The 17,583-nt window shown below is 38.3% G+C and overlaps 1 protein-coding gene across 2 annotated transcripts in view; it reads left to right on the top strand.

Annotated features, from left to right (window-relative positions):
- The first annotated feature begins 5,311 nt into the window (after window positions 1-5,311).
- pcdh12 (protocadherin 12) overlaps window positions 5,312-17,583 on the top strand; it is a 37,248-nt gene continuing 24,976 nt past the window's right edge. The window contains exons 1-2 of one of the 2 annotated variants that reach the window (XM_030146428.1): window positions 5,312-8,754; window positions 14,555-14,643. In XM_030146428.1, the coding sequence (XP_030002288.1) occupies window positions 5,932-8,754; window positions 14,555-14,643 (2,912 nt within the window). In that variant the 5' untranslated portion in view covers window positions 5,312-5,931. Of the gene's footprint in view, window positions 8,755-14,551; window positions 14,644-17,583 lie in introns of both variants that reach the window. The other variant, XM_030146427.1, reaches the window with a different exon arrangement.

The following is a 17,583-nucleotide window of genomic DNA, read 5'->3' as shown; positions in this document are numbered from 1 at the left end:
ACACTTGTGTTGTGATAATGTACATGAAGTTGAAAAAACAAATGCACAGTATGTTTTCGTGACTTTTTCTGCACACTCTAATCATCCCACCCAGAGCTCAAAATTTTAACCCACAGTAAGTTTAATCAGTTTCTCAATGGCATTCATTTATTAAAACAAATTGTTTTTCCAGAATGAGTTGATTAGAAATTATGAATATTTTATGGATGCTTTTTTTTTTTTTTTTGACTGATTTCCCTATGATTTATAATAGCGGAGTACTGCAATGTTAAGTAAATGGTGGAGAAAAAAATACAGAAAATGTGAAAAAATACATATGCCTTAGCTTTATGTCAGATTAATGTATAACAATTACCTCTATATACAGTATATGCCAAGTTTGAAGTAAACTGAAACAAAATTGATGTTTTTATAGACGTGAAATTTTGCCCATTATAAGTAAATGGGGAAAAAAGATTTTTTAAAAATTCATAAAGAATTTGAACTTTGACCTACTTTTCCCAAAATGTAATCAGATCTATTGTGGGTCACTGGCAATCTATAAACCCAATTTGGTATGAATTCAACCAATAGTTTTGCTGCTAAAGTGTTAACAAACAAAGAAACAAATAGAACCAAAAACAATACCGCTTGCCTTCCCTTTGGGGGATGGGGTAACAGGTTCCAATCCTGCTGCAGTATAATGTATATGAGCCATTTGTGCACACAGACACAGACTAAGCTGATTTCCACCTTTTTATGAGTTCTGTAAGATCCATTCCAGTATCTCGTAGAATAAAAACTATGTCTAGCAGTTCTGCACTTTCAAGTTCAGTGTCAGTGCAGGAAGTTCTGCGTTCTATAAAAAGTCACATTATTTACTACTGTGAAATTTTGTGCAGACATTTGTGAATCTACACCGAGGCTGATCACTGTGCTTTAGCTTCTTGACCACACACACTTTCATACAGGTGGTAAAATAATTGCAAACAGATGTGTATGTGTGTGTGTGTGTGTGTGTGTGTTTCTGCAAAAGTACTCTCCTCCTGCAACGTATTCAAAGGGGAATCTCTTTCAGACGTTCAGAGACGTGGACGCTGACCCACAGTGGGTGTCAGATGATTGGCTGCAGACAGGAGGTTGATGGTGTTTGTTTTGGTGATAATCTAATCTGATTGGCTGACCTCTGCTCTGCCTGGATGAACCACAGCTCGAGTTTCGGGCGCCTGAACAGACGACAGCTGACATCACTGGAAAGCTATTTTAATTAAATCCATTTTTAGTTCGTTTTAGTTTCTGGGATTATTAATTCAGCCAAAACACTTAAAGTTCACTTCCATGAGAGAATACTGATTAACGTGCAGCTTCTAGTTGTGCATACATTTGGACTGTGTTTGTATTAGGTAAACAGCTGAAGGAATGAGGCAAACAATTATAGGCCATTGATAGACTATTGATAATTAGTCTGATGGTTTTACATGTATTTGATAGCAATTTGAAGAGATAGATTGCAAAATTGCCACATCACTTCACTAAATATCACCAAGCAAAAGCACACAGAGTTTTTATGAAATTAGAAAATAAAAGTGGGTTTGTTTAGAAAGAAGATGAAATCGGGTAATTTGTGTTTTCTTAATGTTATATCACAAACAGAAATACAGTACAGAACACATGAAAAAAGCCCAATGCCAACATTAGGCTAATGACCACACATATGCATTTCTCAGTATCTGCATTAAGATACAGTCTGGATATATGTGAAGTATGTACAGCAGTAAAAACAAAAGATACAGGGAAAAAACTGCTTCCATAAACCAGAGTGGTAGTATTCAGTGTCATCTCCCTTTGCACTTAACATCTTTAACCCTATTGTTCAGACAATGTGAGATTTATTGCATTAATTTTGTGATGTTTTATACCAGGTTTTGTTCAACACGTCAGATATTTTTAATTGTATAAGATAAGATAAGATAAGATAAGATAAGATAAGATAAGATAAGATAAGATAAGATAAGATAAGACTGACTAAAACAGCAACAGGATAAGGTGCAGGTGAAGAAAATGTGCAAAGATACAAAGATAAGGCAAAAAAGTACAAAAATAATAGTAAAACTGTACAGACTATATACATATTTACATAAGAAGTAAAACTTGAGTAACATAAGTTAAATGTTCCCATCATTGGAATAGGGGTCACCCCAAATAGTCCCTTTAACTTTTAGAACCCATTTAGTTCAGTTTCTTGTGTGTCTTTTAAGGCTGTGCACATACTTCCTATTGTTACAGAAAAGAAAATGAAAAATAAATATCTATACTCATTTCAATCCTGCAAAAAAACACTAAGCTAAAAGTGGATTTTTGCACAGTATTGTATAAAACTAGACATAAAAACATCTGTCAGATATGCAAACTGACAAATTTAGTTTCATTTATGCCAAAGGGTAAAAAGTTGAAACTGTAATATGATGTTCTCAGTTTAAATATATGGCGCAGGCTGTGATTTATTTAATGTTGTTGGCAAATGGGAACTTGAGCCACGTTCTGACAAGCGCCGACAAAACTCTACTTTTTTGTCATCGTATGGAGCATGAAAGATTGAGTAACATAAGTTAAATGTTTCCCAGCATGCACAGCACTTGTTTTTCATTTGGTCCCTGAATATCCTGCAGGCTGAGAGAAGGTTCAAGTGTATCGGTTATCTCTCGCCTCAGATGGGGACGGGGCTGTGGGCAGGAGCATAAAAACATCAGCACCGTCATGTGCCAATAAAAGAGATAACAAAGCAGAGCAACACACTGCTGACGGCTGGTTATTTAACGACAAATGCAGTGTACGGCAATTTTTACACCTACTCAGTTCATTCAGTCGTGTCAGAACACCTTTAGTTTTTTTTTTCAGTTCAGATTAGCTTTATGCACAAAAAATCCTTGTTTATTTATGAAGATACTTTAGGTTTTAAGCTGATTTCACAATAGAAATGACATAGCAAAGGAATAAAAATAATCAGTAGTTGCTTTTCCATTGAACATATGTGCAAAACTTACCCGATATTTACTAAATTAAGAAAAAACAGAAGTGCATAATGTCACTTTTTCCATTAAATCACAAATGCGATGATTTGTTCATTACCTCCGCCAAGGAGGTTATGTTTTTGCCAGGGTTTGTTGGTTGGTTGGTTGGTTGGTTGGTTGGTTGGTGAGCAACTCCAAACGTTATGGACGGATTTTCATGAAATTTTCAGGAAATGTTGATACTGGCACAAGGAACAAATGATTACATTTTGGTGGTGATCGGGGGGGTGCAGATCTGCCTTGCCGGAGGTCTGCGCTCCGAGTGCTTTTCTAGTTTATTATCGTGTGATGACACGAGAAGTCATTCCATAAACATGGTGACAAACGTAAATATCATGTTGATTTACAGATATATTCATTATTATTATTATTATTATTATATTACCCTTCTATCCTGTACTAAATTAAAAAATTATTCAATTTCCCTGGTGTGTCCACCCATACCGTGCCATATTTCTTTTAAAACTGTTCTTCTTCGCTTTTGTATTACATCCGTCAACATCCTTTTTTTTATTCACGTGACTCTAGTTGTGGAAAAAGGTCTTTCCATTGCACTTTTGCATGATATACCATTTGCGCTACGCCCGAAAAACCACCTCTTGCCAGAACAAAAACTTTTAATTGAAAATCAAGAGTTTTCGCAAAATTGTTGTTTTTCCATTAGATACATTTTTATGCGCAAGTTACATTCACACAATTTAAGGGTCAAGGGAAAAGCGACTAGTGATGAAATTGCTGTCGTCACATGTAGAGTATGGCATAAAATGTAAAATACATTTATCTAAGAGACTCAGAGCATATGAGAAGAACAATAATAAACATGTGCATATTACTCAAAATATCAAGTACTAACAATGTAAACAATATCTCCTTAAGTGTTTAATCACAGTGTTGTGTGTACGCCATATGGATGCACAAGTGTGAATATCAGCAGTTCACTATCCAGATGACAGATGTTAATTGTTATTGAACAGGAAACTAACATTAATCTTTAAGTAAAAGCAGGATTCTCTGGCAATCTTCCAGAAAAATCAAATGACATGCTTTCTAACCTCAGGGCTGTAAATATCCAGAGAATAAAAGGTTCCACTGAATAATACACAGCATTTAATGGTTCATTCTGACACCAAATATTCACCAAACACCTAATAAAAGTACTTTCTTCCCTCAGTTGCCACTGTACAGAATGGTCTATCTCATCAGGTACTTCTACTACATTGTACTATATTACACATCTATGTGCATGCACAAAATACTTCAATAAGTAGAGTATAGATTTTGTTTACATGTTAAAATGTTCCTGTGGTCTGGTTTGTGTCAGACAGAAAAATCTTTAGTGGAGTCACATTTGAAGACAAGGCTGATATCTATAGACAAAACATAGATTTTGCCTTTGCATAATATTACACATAGGCCAATGACAGTTCTGCAGCACCATTAAACCCTTTAATTCATCATTTGAAGGAAAATAACTGATCCCTTTCTACTAACACACCTTGAGCTGCTGAGAAATGACTGGAATGAGCTCCTTCCACGATTTTCTGGAAATGTTTTGACCTCTGTGGCCTGTGGTTTCAGACCAATGCTCTAACTCTTTATAATTATATGTGGGAAAAGCTCAAATGTGGGTTTTGACACATTAAGGACAGGCTTCTGCATTTTTAGCATTCACCATAGAAGACTGAGTCATCAAGGACTGTTTTCCTTCCCATCCCTCAGATGTGAATCATCGCCTTCATTTTCAAGTACGATGTAAGATCAAAACATTCTTCATTGTGACGGACGTCCTTGACAACTGAAACATTAAACCTGGAATTTAGTCTTTGTATTGTGTCTCTTTTTTGAGCATTACCCCTCTACAACTGTTACCACATCGATGACTATAGCCTATATTCCTCTCTGTTTTTGTTCTCAGGACCCCAGACCTTACGTCAGTGAGATGGAGTTCAGATTTACATCCCAGTGTGACCTTTAGAGATTTATTTTAACACAAATTTTCCAAATGACAAGCGCCCATGCTGCAGTTTGCGATGGCTTCATGTAGCCTCAAAGGGGGGGATGGCGTTAAGTGACAGAGAGGTGGTGTCCTATTTCTTTAAAAGCACTCCAAAGTTGTGCCGAGTTTCCTCAGGGCAGGAGGGCTTTCTTTGTGTTGAGTCTGGTCTCATTTGCATATGACCCTCCTTCTTTCCTCGGATAGGCTGGTGGCTCTCGTAGCATGTGGAAACCCACATCCAAACTTCCTCAGTTGGAGGAAAACTTCCCTGAGTTGAGGAGGATGAACTGAGAGGCCGAACGCCAGCAGCTGTATGAGTGAGTAACAACGGCAGGCAGAGAGGGGCTGTGTGAGGGAAAAGAGGACCATATCTTAAGTACAGGTTACCATAGTAGTCTCTTCACTAACATTTTGTCAGTTTTTCATTCATAAAAAAAGAGAGGAAGAAAGAAAGAAAGAAAGTAAATAACAGTTGTCTTTACCAGGTTAGATTTGTTTAGGTTTCCAGAAATCTAATTTGTCATAAATTTACCAGATTTTTATATTTTTGACATCTTTGCAGAAAAAAAAACTATTCTAGACATTTTATACTACACATTGTATTTTTATGCTTTAGATCATCACCATCCTTTCATGAGTAGACACAGGTTTATTGTAGTCACATTATGCTGCCACCTTAAAAACATTACATTGAACTGTAATTTGTCAGATTTAATCTGTCATTTGTTGTATTTTAGACTTTTGAATCATATTTTAGTGATTTAAACTGATTTCAAGCCAGGAATTGAAGAGGTTTTGAATATTTTAGATATAAAATATAAATGTACATTGAATTGGAGAAATGTCAGTTTAGTCAGTAGACTGGATTGCTGTGTTCACGTCATTATGCTGCTGGCTTTGCTGCTGGTTCTGAGCCTTTGCTCTGATGCTGGTTCCTCCAACACTTCATCAATAACCATCCAGTACCGGGTCTGGGAGGAGCAGCCAGCTGGAACCCGGGTCGGTCGTCTGCTGGATGACCTCCGACAAAGGGATGAGGTTGGTCCTCTGGAAGATTTCCAGGTTGTAGAGCAAGGGAAAGCCCTTCCCTTCTCCGTCAGCACTCGAGATGGGATTGTGTCTACCCATGGCCGGCTGGACAGGGAGGAGCTCTGCCGGGGGTCTGACCTGTGTGAGCTGGCCTTCAGCGTCCTGTACAGAAAAAGTGGAGCCGTGAACTGCCTGCGGGTTCACGTGGAGGTGATGGACTTGAACGATCACAGTCCCAGCTTCCCCAGCCCCCTGCAGGAGTTGGAGATCTCAGAAACAGCAGCACTGAGGATGAGAATCCCACTGGACCGGGCCGTGGATCCTGATGCAGGGCCAAATGGACTTCAGACCTATTCATTATCTCTCAACCAACACTTCGCTTTGGATGTGACAGTCGCACCTGGAGGTACAAAACAAGCAGAGCTCGTGGTTATCAAAGAGCTAGATCGAGAGGTTCAGGCCTCCTTTGATTTAACCCTTGTTGCATGGGATAAAGGGAACCCCCCAAGGTCTGGTAGCACATTAATTCGCATTAATATCCAGGACTCAAATGATAACAACCCAACATTTGAGGATAGCACTCCAACTGTGGAGCTCTCTGAGGATACAGATCTTGGGACAATTATCATCAACCTCAAGGCCACAGATCCAGACCAGGGTGCTAATGGGGAGGTGGAGTATTCGCTCAGTAAGCACACTCGTCCAACGACTCAGAAGCTCTTTCATGTGGATCCAGAGACTGGAGCTGTAAGTGTCAGAGCACCTCTGGACTATGAGGCTGAGATTTCTCATGAGGTGATCGTACAGGCCCGAGATAGAGGACCCAATGCAATCCCTTCACATTGCAAGCTGCATGTGAAGCTACAAGACGTCAATGATAACGCACCAAGGATCCATGTGACCTGGACCACACAAAACTCACCTGGGCCAACTGTGTTGGAGAGCGTGCCACCGGGCACCTTCGTTGCTCTGGTGATTGTGTCCGATGCAGATTCAGGAGAAAATGGGAAAGTAGGTGCAGTCATCAAGGAAACATCTAGCCCTTTCCATCTTGTACAGATCCATGGTGACAATTATAAAATCATAACCAGCAACTCACTGGATCGAGAGAAAGTTAAACAGTACAACATCACCCTCATAGCCCGGGATTTTGGACGTCCATCTTTGACTTGTGTTAAACACCTGTCCATCCATGTTCTGGATGAGAATGACAATGCACCAGTGTTCTCCACCTCTATGTATAAAGCTTCTTTTGATGAAAACAACGTGGCGGGCTACCATGCTCTCAAAGTTGAAGCTCATGATGACGACTTAGATCTTAGTGGAAGAGTGTCCTATTTTATGCACAAACCCAATGACCACCCATTCTCTATCCATCCAACCAGTGGTGTTATAAGTGTTCAGCGTCCACTGGACTACGAGGAATCCAACACCTACTCTATCATAGTTGAGGCTGTTGACCAGGGTCATCCTCCTTTAACCAGCACTGCCACCGTACAAATTGATATCCAGGATGTGAATGATAATTACCCCATTATTAAAGAGCCAAAATCCAGAAAAGGTGTGGCTTCTATAAGTGTTCCTGTCAATGCAGATAAAGGGGAGATTGTGACTGAGCTTGGAACTGAGATTGAAGAGATATCTTTGCAAAACTTTAAAGAGGGACTTGTAGGATTCCTGGCATCCACAATTAAAGCCGAAGACCCAGATTCAGGGCTCAATGGAGAACTTCGCTACCTCATCAGTAATGGAAATCAACAAGGACTATTCTATTTGGACGAAACCACTGGCCATCTGTTTGTTAACACCACAAATGCGACAGAGCTCATTGGGAAAACTTTTAAAATGGACATTTCTGTATCCGACATGGGCACTCCAAGACTAGCCACCAAGGCAACAATCGAAGTGACGTTCATCAATCTGAAAGATCATCTGAAGAGTTCTTCACCAGGTAGCCGGGGTCAACTCAGCTTCACCATGATGATGGCGATCTGTTTAGGGGCAACATGTCTTCTATTGCTGTTGGTGGTTGCCTCAGTGACAACGTTTTGTCGACCAGAAAAACGGGACACCAGAGCATACAACTGCAGACAGGCTGAGTCGACCTACACCCGGCACCCACGGCGTCCACAGAAGAACATCAGAAAGTCCGACATTCAGCTAATTCCTGTCATCAGGGGGCGTAAGGAGGAGCCTCCAGAGAACAACAGTGAGGCCCAACCACTGGCACCGCCTCCAGTTATGTCAGAGGATCACGAAAATGAGAAAAAATATACTTTGATCCCATCGGTGTTGAATACAAGCTTCCATTCTCAAGGCTACCAAGAGGTGGATGCTGCTCATCACTCTAGAACACTTCGGAAACCAGGAAACATTGAACTTGATGGAACTTTAACACCTGCCACCTCTTATCGAACCCTTCGGAAATCCAGAAACCCTTCATCATCATCTTCCTCAGCCTCACATTCAAGCACCTTGAAGCGCCAGATTCATGCTGCAGGTGAAGAAACAGAGACAACCTGTTCTTCCTCTCAAGCGACTCTCAGGAGGCCCAAGACCTCAGAGGGACGAGGAGGCCCTGATGCAGAACACCGGCAGATGCTACGAAATCTGGTTCGACTGTCCATGGCTGCGTTTGGGGATTCCATTGAACTGTCTTCGGCCTCACCAGAGGTTCAGGTAGGTCAGACTATCCACATTTTCAATCACATTTCTTTTCTTCTTCTGTACCTTTGAGATGACATTTAACCCAGGTAGTTAATTTAGAGCTTTTTTTTTAGTTTAATAATTCTGTATCTTTCACAATAATTTAAAATTACAACCTCTGAGGCAGTTTCTTCATCATCAATTAAGGGACTTTTTAGTAGTAAAAACTTTATCAAAAGGATCTACAACAGGCCCATGATATACCTGAAAAAAAGAAAGATTCTGCAGCTAAAAATCATGATAAGATAGATAGAACATCATTTTTAGAACCATAATGGTTCCTGACTTGCATGAATGTTCATAGTAGGTTGTAATAAGGTAAAATTTGACTACTTTTACTCAAATAATTGTCTTCTAATATGTCCATGTCCATTACTGCATGCTGCATATTTGAAATCAAAGGATGAAATGGTGAAACATGCAATTTATTCTGAAGAAACCCCTTCCACAGTCTTATCATTTCACATTTTCTCCTTATTGATCCAGGAACTGAGCTCATATTGCCTTAAACAGCCAAAACAGGAGCAAAGTGGGTGAAATTAAACCAAGCACAATAATGTTTTAATGTTTAAGCTTTTATCAGGGTAAAGAACTACTTAACCTTTGCTGTGACTTACACCAAATCTGTGACCACTTACATTGTATTACTGAACTCGCTAGGATGATTTTTCTACATTCCTGGATTAGTTTTTACACTGTAGCTTTAAGGTTTCTGTTGAGCTGCTGACTCTCACTTAAAGGTCATTTACATCCATCAAAAAATTGTGATCACATTTTTTTCAACATGTGCTCACACTTAGTGTTGTAGTAATTAAGTCTCCTGTCTGCAGGCTTTGAGATTAATCTTTGGTGAAGTCCATTAAAGAGCAAAACCCGCCTACACCCCCCCTCCTTCCCCTTTAACCCACACAGACACCCAGCTTCCCTTACATTTTCCCAGCAGCCTCTCTACTTTTTCTGCCTCCTTCTATATGATGACTTGCTCACTGCGCCTGAAGGCTGGAGTCGAGTGGATTTGTGGGTGGGGGGTATAACTAACTGACGGATGACTGTGAAGTCAAAAAGCAGCGAGTTTATTCAGGTGCTCATGTGTCAGAGACAGTAATCCCCCCCCCATGTGAAACACTGACAGTTCTTTTTTTAACTGAATATCACATATCAGATTCATATTGAACATAGGAGAGGTGAACTCCTGGAGCCTCTGTCGGATGGAGGGTCTAGAGGAGGTGGAGGAGGGGGCTGAGGCCAGCCAAAGTAAGCGCTGATGTGTTTGTGGTGTAAGATAACACCCGTCTGACACACTGCTCTGTCACTAACAAATGAACCAAAACATCACTTTTACTGAGCTGAGCTGCTGCAGCAGGAAAGAAAAACAGCTCAGGCTAAAAACAGCAACTTAGAAGTGCAGTGGAGGAGAGTGTGACGCTACACATTCACTGCATGCACACAGAGACAATCCTCACACTTTGACCAGTTTGAAGATTTTGTTGAACCAGTTGGATCCACTGCAAATTATGCAAATATAAACTTTTACCAAAAATGCATAGATGTTTCAAGTGGAACCTTATATGCGATTTATTAATAAAATTATTACTAAAAGTGTTTAAATGGAGCATCATTTTGGATGCAGAATAATAAAAAAGTCACCGTACAGCTGTGGGGCTCCGTTGTTATCCAAGAAACACTCATATTTGTGAGCCACATGAGTACACAAAGTATTATTAATGAAAGTTTTTGTCATGTAGCTTCTTTTTAAACAACTGTAATTCACAAGATAAAGTAAGAATAGAACATGCAGATGATAGATATACAAAGAAGTGGATAAAAAAAAAAAAAAAAATTGCAAGATATAGATGAGAAAAACTTAAAAGGAAGAAGTCAGAGCAATTGAAATGCTTAAATAATGGTATGTAAGCATTATTAGACAAATTTACGTAAAGTACAAAAACCAATATTATGCAATTTCATTAATTTTAGTTTGAAAGAGGGATTTTACTGTTGCAGTTATTAAGGATTTTAATGTTGTTGAACCTATTTTGAGATATTAAACTCCATCAAGACCTAATATGTTAACTGGTTTCACTTCATCAAATTCTGAAAATAGTAAGAAAAACTCATGATTATTTAGAAACTGTGACACATTTACAGTGTTTATTTTGTGCAACCCATAGTCCAACCTTCAGAATGATCTTAAAAAAGATAATTTTTTAAAATAATGAGAAAGACAAGCTGAAATTTTTCACAGGAGGAGATGAAGTCATGTAAAATTGAAAGGTAACTGAAACACTTTAAATAGTAGTTGTAGATTAATAATCTTTTCACTTAATTCGGCTGGAAAAACAGCTGAGTAGACCATTTATAACAAAGTGTATTATTTAAATCTAAGGTGCTTTCCAGTCGTAAACATTTCTTATAGTGTTTGCTTTCACAGAGGAGAACTAAATGTTATCTCCATGCTGAACTGTAGAACTGCTGTGCTGGTTTAAACAGCATCATTGAGGGCGAAAGTTGTGACCCACACCCATCAGACGGAGAACAAAGAGCCAGGCAGGACCCAACATCCTCACGTGAATCCCATTAAGGAGAGGAAGAGGCCCTTTTCTTTTTACCCAGCATCCCCCTCTCCTCTGCCCTCCCTGTCCTGTCGGCCCAGTTGGCACGGCACCGGGCTTCAGACAGACCTCTCCTCCCTCGAGGTCCGAGAGGAAGAGGCCTAGTGGACGCCTGGGGGGGGGGGGGGGGGGGGGGTTACTGTTCACCTCCACCTCACACACACATACTCGTCCATATTTCTGAGTCCATCCTGGAAGGAAACCGGCCAGAGAAGAATAGGCTTTTACGTAGAGGCCATTTCCTGTCACTGCTGCAGCATGCACGTGTAAAAACACACAAATGTCATGCTAAAACAAAGTCATATATTAGCATCACACACAAGCACACACATTCATACACTTACTGAACTTGCATAGTGTGTGTGTGTTTCCTCCCTGGTGTGTAGTGTGTATCCTCTGTATAACAGAGCTGTCAGCAGAATGCTCTGAGCACTGAGACGGATGCAGCCGGTCGGTTCTCACACTGAGGAACTAAAACAAAGAAAATTTTTATCCTCTTCCTACCTGAGAGCCACTGAATTCAGCTGCACTCACAGAAATACTATAAAGCATTGGAAGTGATAACATTGTGCCACACTGTATATCCCAAAGGTGATGTGAACTTGAACTTGGCTGTGCACCCTAAATGATGCATGGCAAGTTCTTCTGGCTGTGGTTCCATGGGTAATATATTTTCAACATGACTGAACCAGAGATGCAACTGAGCTGTTTAAATGAAGTATTTAATTAGGATAGAACATGCACATAATGGTCCCACCCACTGCAAAGCACCTAATACACAAATGTAACAACACAAGATCTTTTTTCTACTTAATTTAGAAAATTCAGCGTATATAATAGAATTCAGTTGTGGTTCATCAGTTAGTTGTTTGGATCTTTCCATCAGTGTGTTCAATAATCCTTTTTTTTCCCCACTTCCTGGAAACTAATCGTGTTACCTTATGTTGTTACCATTTAGGTTGATCATGAGGAGAGAGAGGAGGTTTATGAATACAGGTGCTAATATGGTTCATAGCAGCAGCCCAATTTGATCTCAAGTGGGCCAGACCAGTAAAACAATAGCATAAAAATCGATAAATAATGACAAGTCCAAATTTTTTCTCATTGTTTTAGTACAAAAAAGTAAATCATGTTATGAACATGTTTATATTTCCAAATTATCCTTTCACAAAAACATGTGAATAACTTCAACAATCATGAACAATCTGTATTATGCCTCATTTTCATCGTTTACACAACTGTATCACAACTCACAGATCCCAGTCGATCTACAACGACACAAAGCATTTAGTAACAGGCATAACATGGTTAAAATTACACTTATTTTTCTTAAGGAATTTCAAGTTGTTTTTCACATTTATGTTGAAAGGATGTAAATGTAAACACTTTCACAATGTGATTTTTTTTTTTTGGACTTTTTCACTTTAAAACAAAGACAAACAACTGGATTTGTCATCATTTATAGGTTTGTAGCTATTATTTTACTGGTCTGACCTACTGCAGATCAAATTGGGCTGTGTGGCCTCTGAACACCCTTGAGTGTTAATATCTTCAGTGTAATTTTTGCACTTGGACAATTCATCCCACGAGCCAGATTTGACCCTTTGGTGGGCTGGTTTTGGTCCATGTGCCATATGTTTGATTCTCCTGGGTCATAACAGCTCTGAAAATTCCCTCTGGTCACTTCTGACTGAGGTGTGGTTATACTGACTGTTGTTACTCTGATTAGACTCTTGTTCCCATTATTAAGGTTGACGTAAATGCAGTTAATGTAAAGAGTCCTCAGAGAATAGACAGAAAAAAGAGCAGCAAACACACACATAATAAACTACTTATTAATATGTTTATTTCCTACTTTGCCACTTGTTTCTGCTAGTACATTTATTCTGTGATTATTAAACTATACATACATATTGTGCATACTATAATATTATATTATAATATTATAACATAATAAGATACTTTTATTATTATTATTATTATTATTATTATTATTATTACTAATCGAATCGAATATAATCTAGTCTAATCTAATCTAGTCTAATGTAATGTAATGTAATCTAGTCTAGTCTAGTCTAGTCTAATATAATCTAGTCTAGTCTAATCTAGTCTAGTCTAGTCTAAAATAATCTAATCTAATCTAATCTAGTCTAGTCTAGTCTGATCTAGTCTAGTCTAATGTAATGTAATGTAATCTAGTCTAGTGTAGTCTAATCTAGTCTAGTCTAATCTAATGTAGTCTAGTCTAATCTAATCTAATATAATATAATCTAGTGCAATCTAATCTAGTCTAGTCTAGTCTAGTCTAGTCTTGTCTTGTCTTGTCTAGTCTAGTCTAGTCTAATCTAATGTAATCTAATCTAGTCTAATCTAATCTAATCTAGTCTAATCGAGTCTAGTCTAATCTAATCTAATCTAATCTAATCTAATTTTATCTAATCTAATCTAATCGAGTCTGGTCTAGTCTATCCTAGTCTAGTCTAGTCTAATCTAATCTAATCTAATCTAATCTAATCTAGTCTAGTCTAGTCTAATCGAGTCTAATCTAGTCTAGTCTAGTCTAATCTAATGTAGTCTAGTCTAATCTAATATAATATAATATAATCTAGTGCAATCTAATCTAGTCTAGTCTAGTCTAGTCTTGTCTTGTCTTGTCTTGTCTAGTCTAGTCTAGTCTAATCTAATGTAATCTAATCTAGTCTAATCTAATCTAATCTAGTCTAATCGAGTCTAGTCTAATCTAATCTAATCTAATCTAATTTTATCTAATCTAATCGAGTCTGGTCTAGTCTATCCTAGTCTAGTCTAATCTAATCTAATCTAATCTAATCTAATCTAATCTAATCTAGTCTAGTCTAGTCTAGTCTAATCGAGTCTAATCTAGTCTAGTCTAGTCTAATCTAATCTAATCTCATCTAGTCTAATCGAGTCGAGTCTAATCTAATCTAATCTAATCTAATCTAGTCTAGTCCAGTCTAGTCTAATCTAGTCTAATCTAATTATAGGAGAGGTTTTCTGGCTCGGCTGTTGCTCCCTACGGCCTAGTTCTGCATTCAGAACAAATATACTGAATGTCCAAAAGCCTTCTATAGTCTAGTGTTCTAACCATTCTTTCCCTTTTCATCCCTTGTTCCTCTTCCTCCTCTTCATCCCTGCAGCAGATCTCCCAGCTCCTCTCTCTCCTCCACCAGGGTCAGCTGCAGCCAAAGCCCAACTTCCGCGGAAACAAATATTCTCATCGCAACGGCAGGTCAGTGTGACTCCTCCTCCTCTTCCTCCTTTTCCTCGTCTGAACCACAGACACAACAAAACCACAACAAAGCTGAGCCAAAAAGCTTTGTCTTTTAGAGGATTTAACACAAAGCCCTGTGATTTTGGAGGGGGTTTCTTGAGCAGCAAGCTTTCATTTTGAAGAAATATGACAGCTTTTCATCACTTTAACCACAAATTTACCAACAACAGTTTATGGGAATTATGTAGAAGTTTGTACCCAGAATAGAATAGAATAGAATAGAATAGAATAGAATAGAATAGAATAGAATAGAATAGAATAGAATAGAATACTATGGTTTGAACAAGGGGTAGAAAATTGAGATATATGTTGATGGTAATTGTGTAGATTTTGTGTCATTTGTTGTAAATCCTTGTTTCATTTTAAGTGTAAGTGATGTGGTGAGAGCTGTAAGACCACACGCTTTGGTTTTTCTTCATTTTCATTTTAAAACTTGCAGCTGAAACACCACAAACCACATGAGAGACTGAGTTTAATTCATCAGAGGCTTTGTGCGGTTTTTCTGTTTTTACCGTCAAACACACTTCACTCTGTTGTTTTCTAGCAGATTCTGACATTTTCTTGTTACAGAGCACAGTTGAAAAAAGTGCCGGTCAAATTCTCAACCTGTTGACTCTTTTTTGAAGTTGGCGAAGTTTCTAAATGTTTACTTAAAAAGCTCGGTATATTGCTGCTCGCGCATAAAAACGTCACATCTCGCTTCACTTCTGAGCCTTTGGGGAGTCTCCCATTTGAGATGTAAGGGAGTGTTGTGACTTTACAACAGGCTGAAATCCTAAATACCTCCTCTTTTTCATCCGCTCCCATCATCAGAGGCTTGTTTCAGGGCCAGCTGGCTGCAGGTTTCAGACTGCGATCACTCCTGCACACTGATCAAACCAGGCTGCCCCTGAAGCAGCACAGACGTTCAAGGGAAATGCCTCCCAGTTACAGATTTCCTGCACCACTAACCATGTGTGTGCATGTACTTTCTTTGTAACACTTTAATATTGCAGATCAGTAATAACATAGTAATAGGTAATAGTTTGGAAATACACAGGTGATAATGCAGCAATGCCTTCAAATTACCGTAGATATGTTTATGATGTTTCCAGATAATTGTTATGCTATTACACACTGTTGCCCATAAAGTTGAAAATATTTTTACCTCTTCTCATGAAATGGTTATAATAATGTGATTTATACTTAATAGATTAAGTGTAACTGGGTAACATTGTATCTCTTGTTGAAGTAAAAACATAATTTCTACAACAATACTTTCAAACAAAAGAGAATATTTGGAACATAATGGAAGTTGAACCAACATTATAACCTGGCTTTTATAATTTTTTACATCCAATCGTTTTCACTAGTTATTACAAGAGTTAATACGTGCCTCTTCCTTTGATAATTACATGGTCTTACTACATTATTACCCCCCCCCCCCCACCGAAGGGGAGGTAAGGGGTATTGTTTTTGGTTCGGTTTGTTTGTTTGTTAACACTCTTGCAGCAAAACTGTTAGTTGAATTCATACCAAATTGGGTTTATAGATTGCCAGTGACCCAGAATAGATCTCATTACATTTTGGGAAAAATAATTAAAAGTTTACATTTGTAGGAATTCTTTTAAATCTTTTTTTCCCCATGTACTTATAATGGGTGAAATTTCACTTGTCTGTAGCAGCAAAACTATTGGTTGAATTCATACCAAATTGGGTTTATAGATTGCCAGTGACCAAGAATAGATGTGATTACATTTTGGGAAATGTAGGTCAAAGTTAAAGTTTTTCATGAATTTTTAACCCCACCCCCCCCATTTACTTATAATGAGCAAAATTTCAAGTGTCTATAAAAGCAATCAAACATCAGTTTTGTTTAAACTGACTTCAAACTTGGCACATATATAGAGGCAATTGATACGCTGACATCACCTCACGCATAGACATGATGACATCAGCTGGATCGATGCCAAAATAAGCTACAGTATGTGCGAGGGGCGGGGTTTGTTGTGTCTGGCACCACTTGTTAGATGTGTCATACAAAAGTGACACCAGTATTACCATTTTGTTACTGAGCTGTAATGTAAAGTGGTACCATTTTTAGTAAAGACAGTGGAGCTTATGGGGGTATTGTGATATTGTTGCTTCTACTCTGTAAACAGTCTGTTTGTGTGGAACAACTCCTCTATTATCTTCTTTGATAACATTTTCGGTTACAAGTTCGTGCTGTGGTTTATCAAACTGTTTGTCTGCTTGGCAAGGCCACTTTCTATTGGTTTATCATGATACAAATGCTTTTGGACTTTATGTTCAGCCCTTGTTTAAAATTCCTATAATTGTGGAAATAGTTTAAAGCTCATTCCCAATAAATTAGTGTCTAATTTTCTTCAGATAGCACAGTGATGGACACTATGGCAGTTGTGGTATCCAAAGCATGAGAGGCCAAATCCTCTCTCAGTACCACAGATTAAACCCAAAAATGTTCTTTCTTCATAAGAATGTCAACTAATATTGCAACAAAGCAATGTGTGTGCTTGTAATAGTACAAAATATAATTATATTTCACTTCTGACTCTTAAAAAATCCACATTCCAACCCATTTCAGAAGGACAAAGACCTCATTTAAGTCTAAAGCACAAATACCAGAGGATGCTTTTGACTGGGATATCTGGAGCCACACTGACGGCTGTTTCAGACCAGATATTTTTGCACAATCACAAATGATTACAGTGAATAGTGAAGTCAGAAGCACATACAAATTGAAGTCTTATGATATAATATCAGGTTTTGGTATGTTTTTAATCTAAATCATGATGTTTGGACCAGAGTAGAGCTGGGTAATATGTCAGATTAAACAGATTAATTGAGTTTTCACTTTCTGAAAGCTGTGAAAAATAATGAAACAGACAATATTTCTCT

Source organism: Sphaeramia orbicularis, chromosome 10 (genome assembly GCF_902148855.1).
Source record: "Sphaeramia orbicularis chromosome 10, fSphaOr1.1, whole genome shotgun sequence".
Lineage (NCBI taxonomy): Eukaryota > Metazoa > Chordata > Actinopteri > Kurtiformes > Apogonidae > Sphaeramia > Sphaeramia orbicularis.
This window is presented reverse-complemented; position numbering and strand designations above follow the sequence as displayed.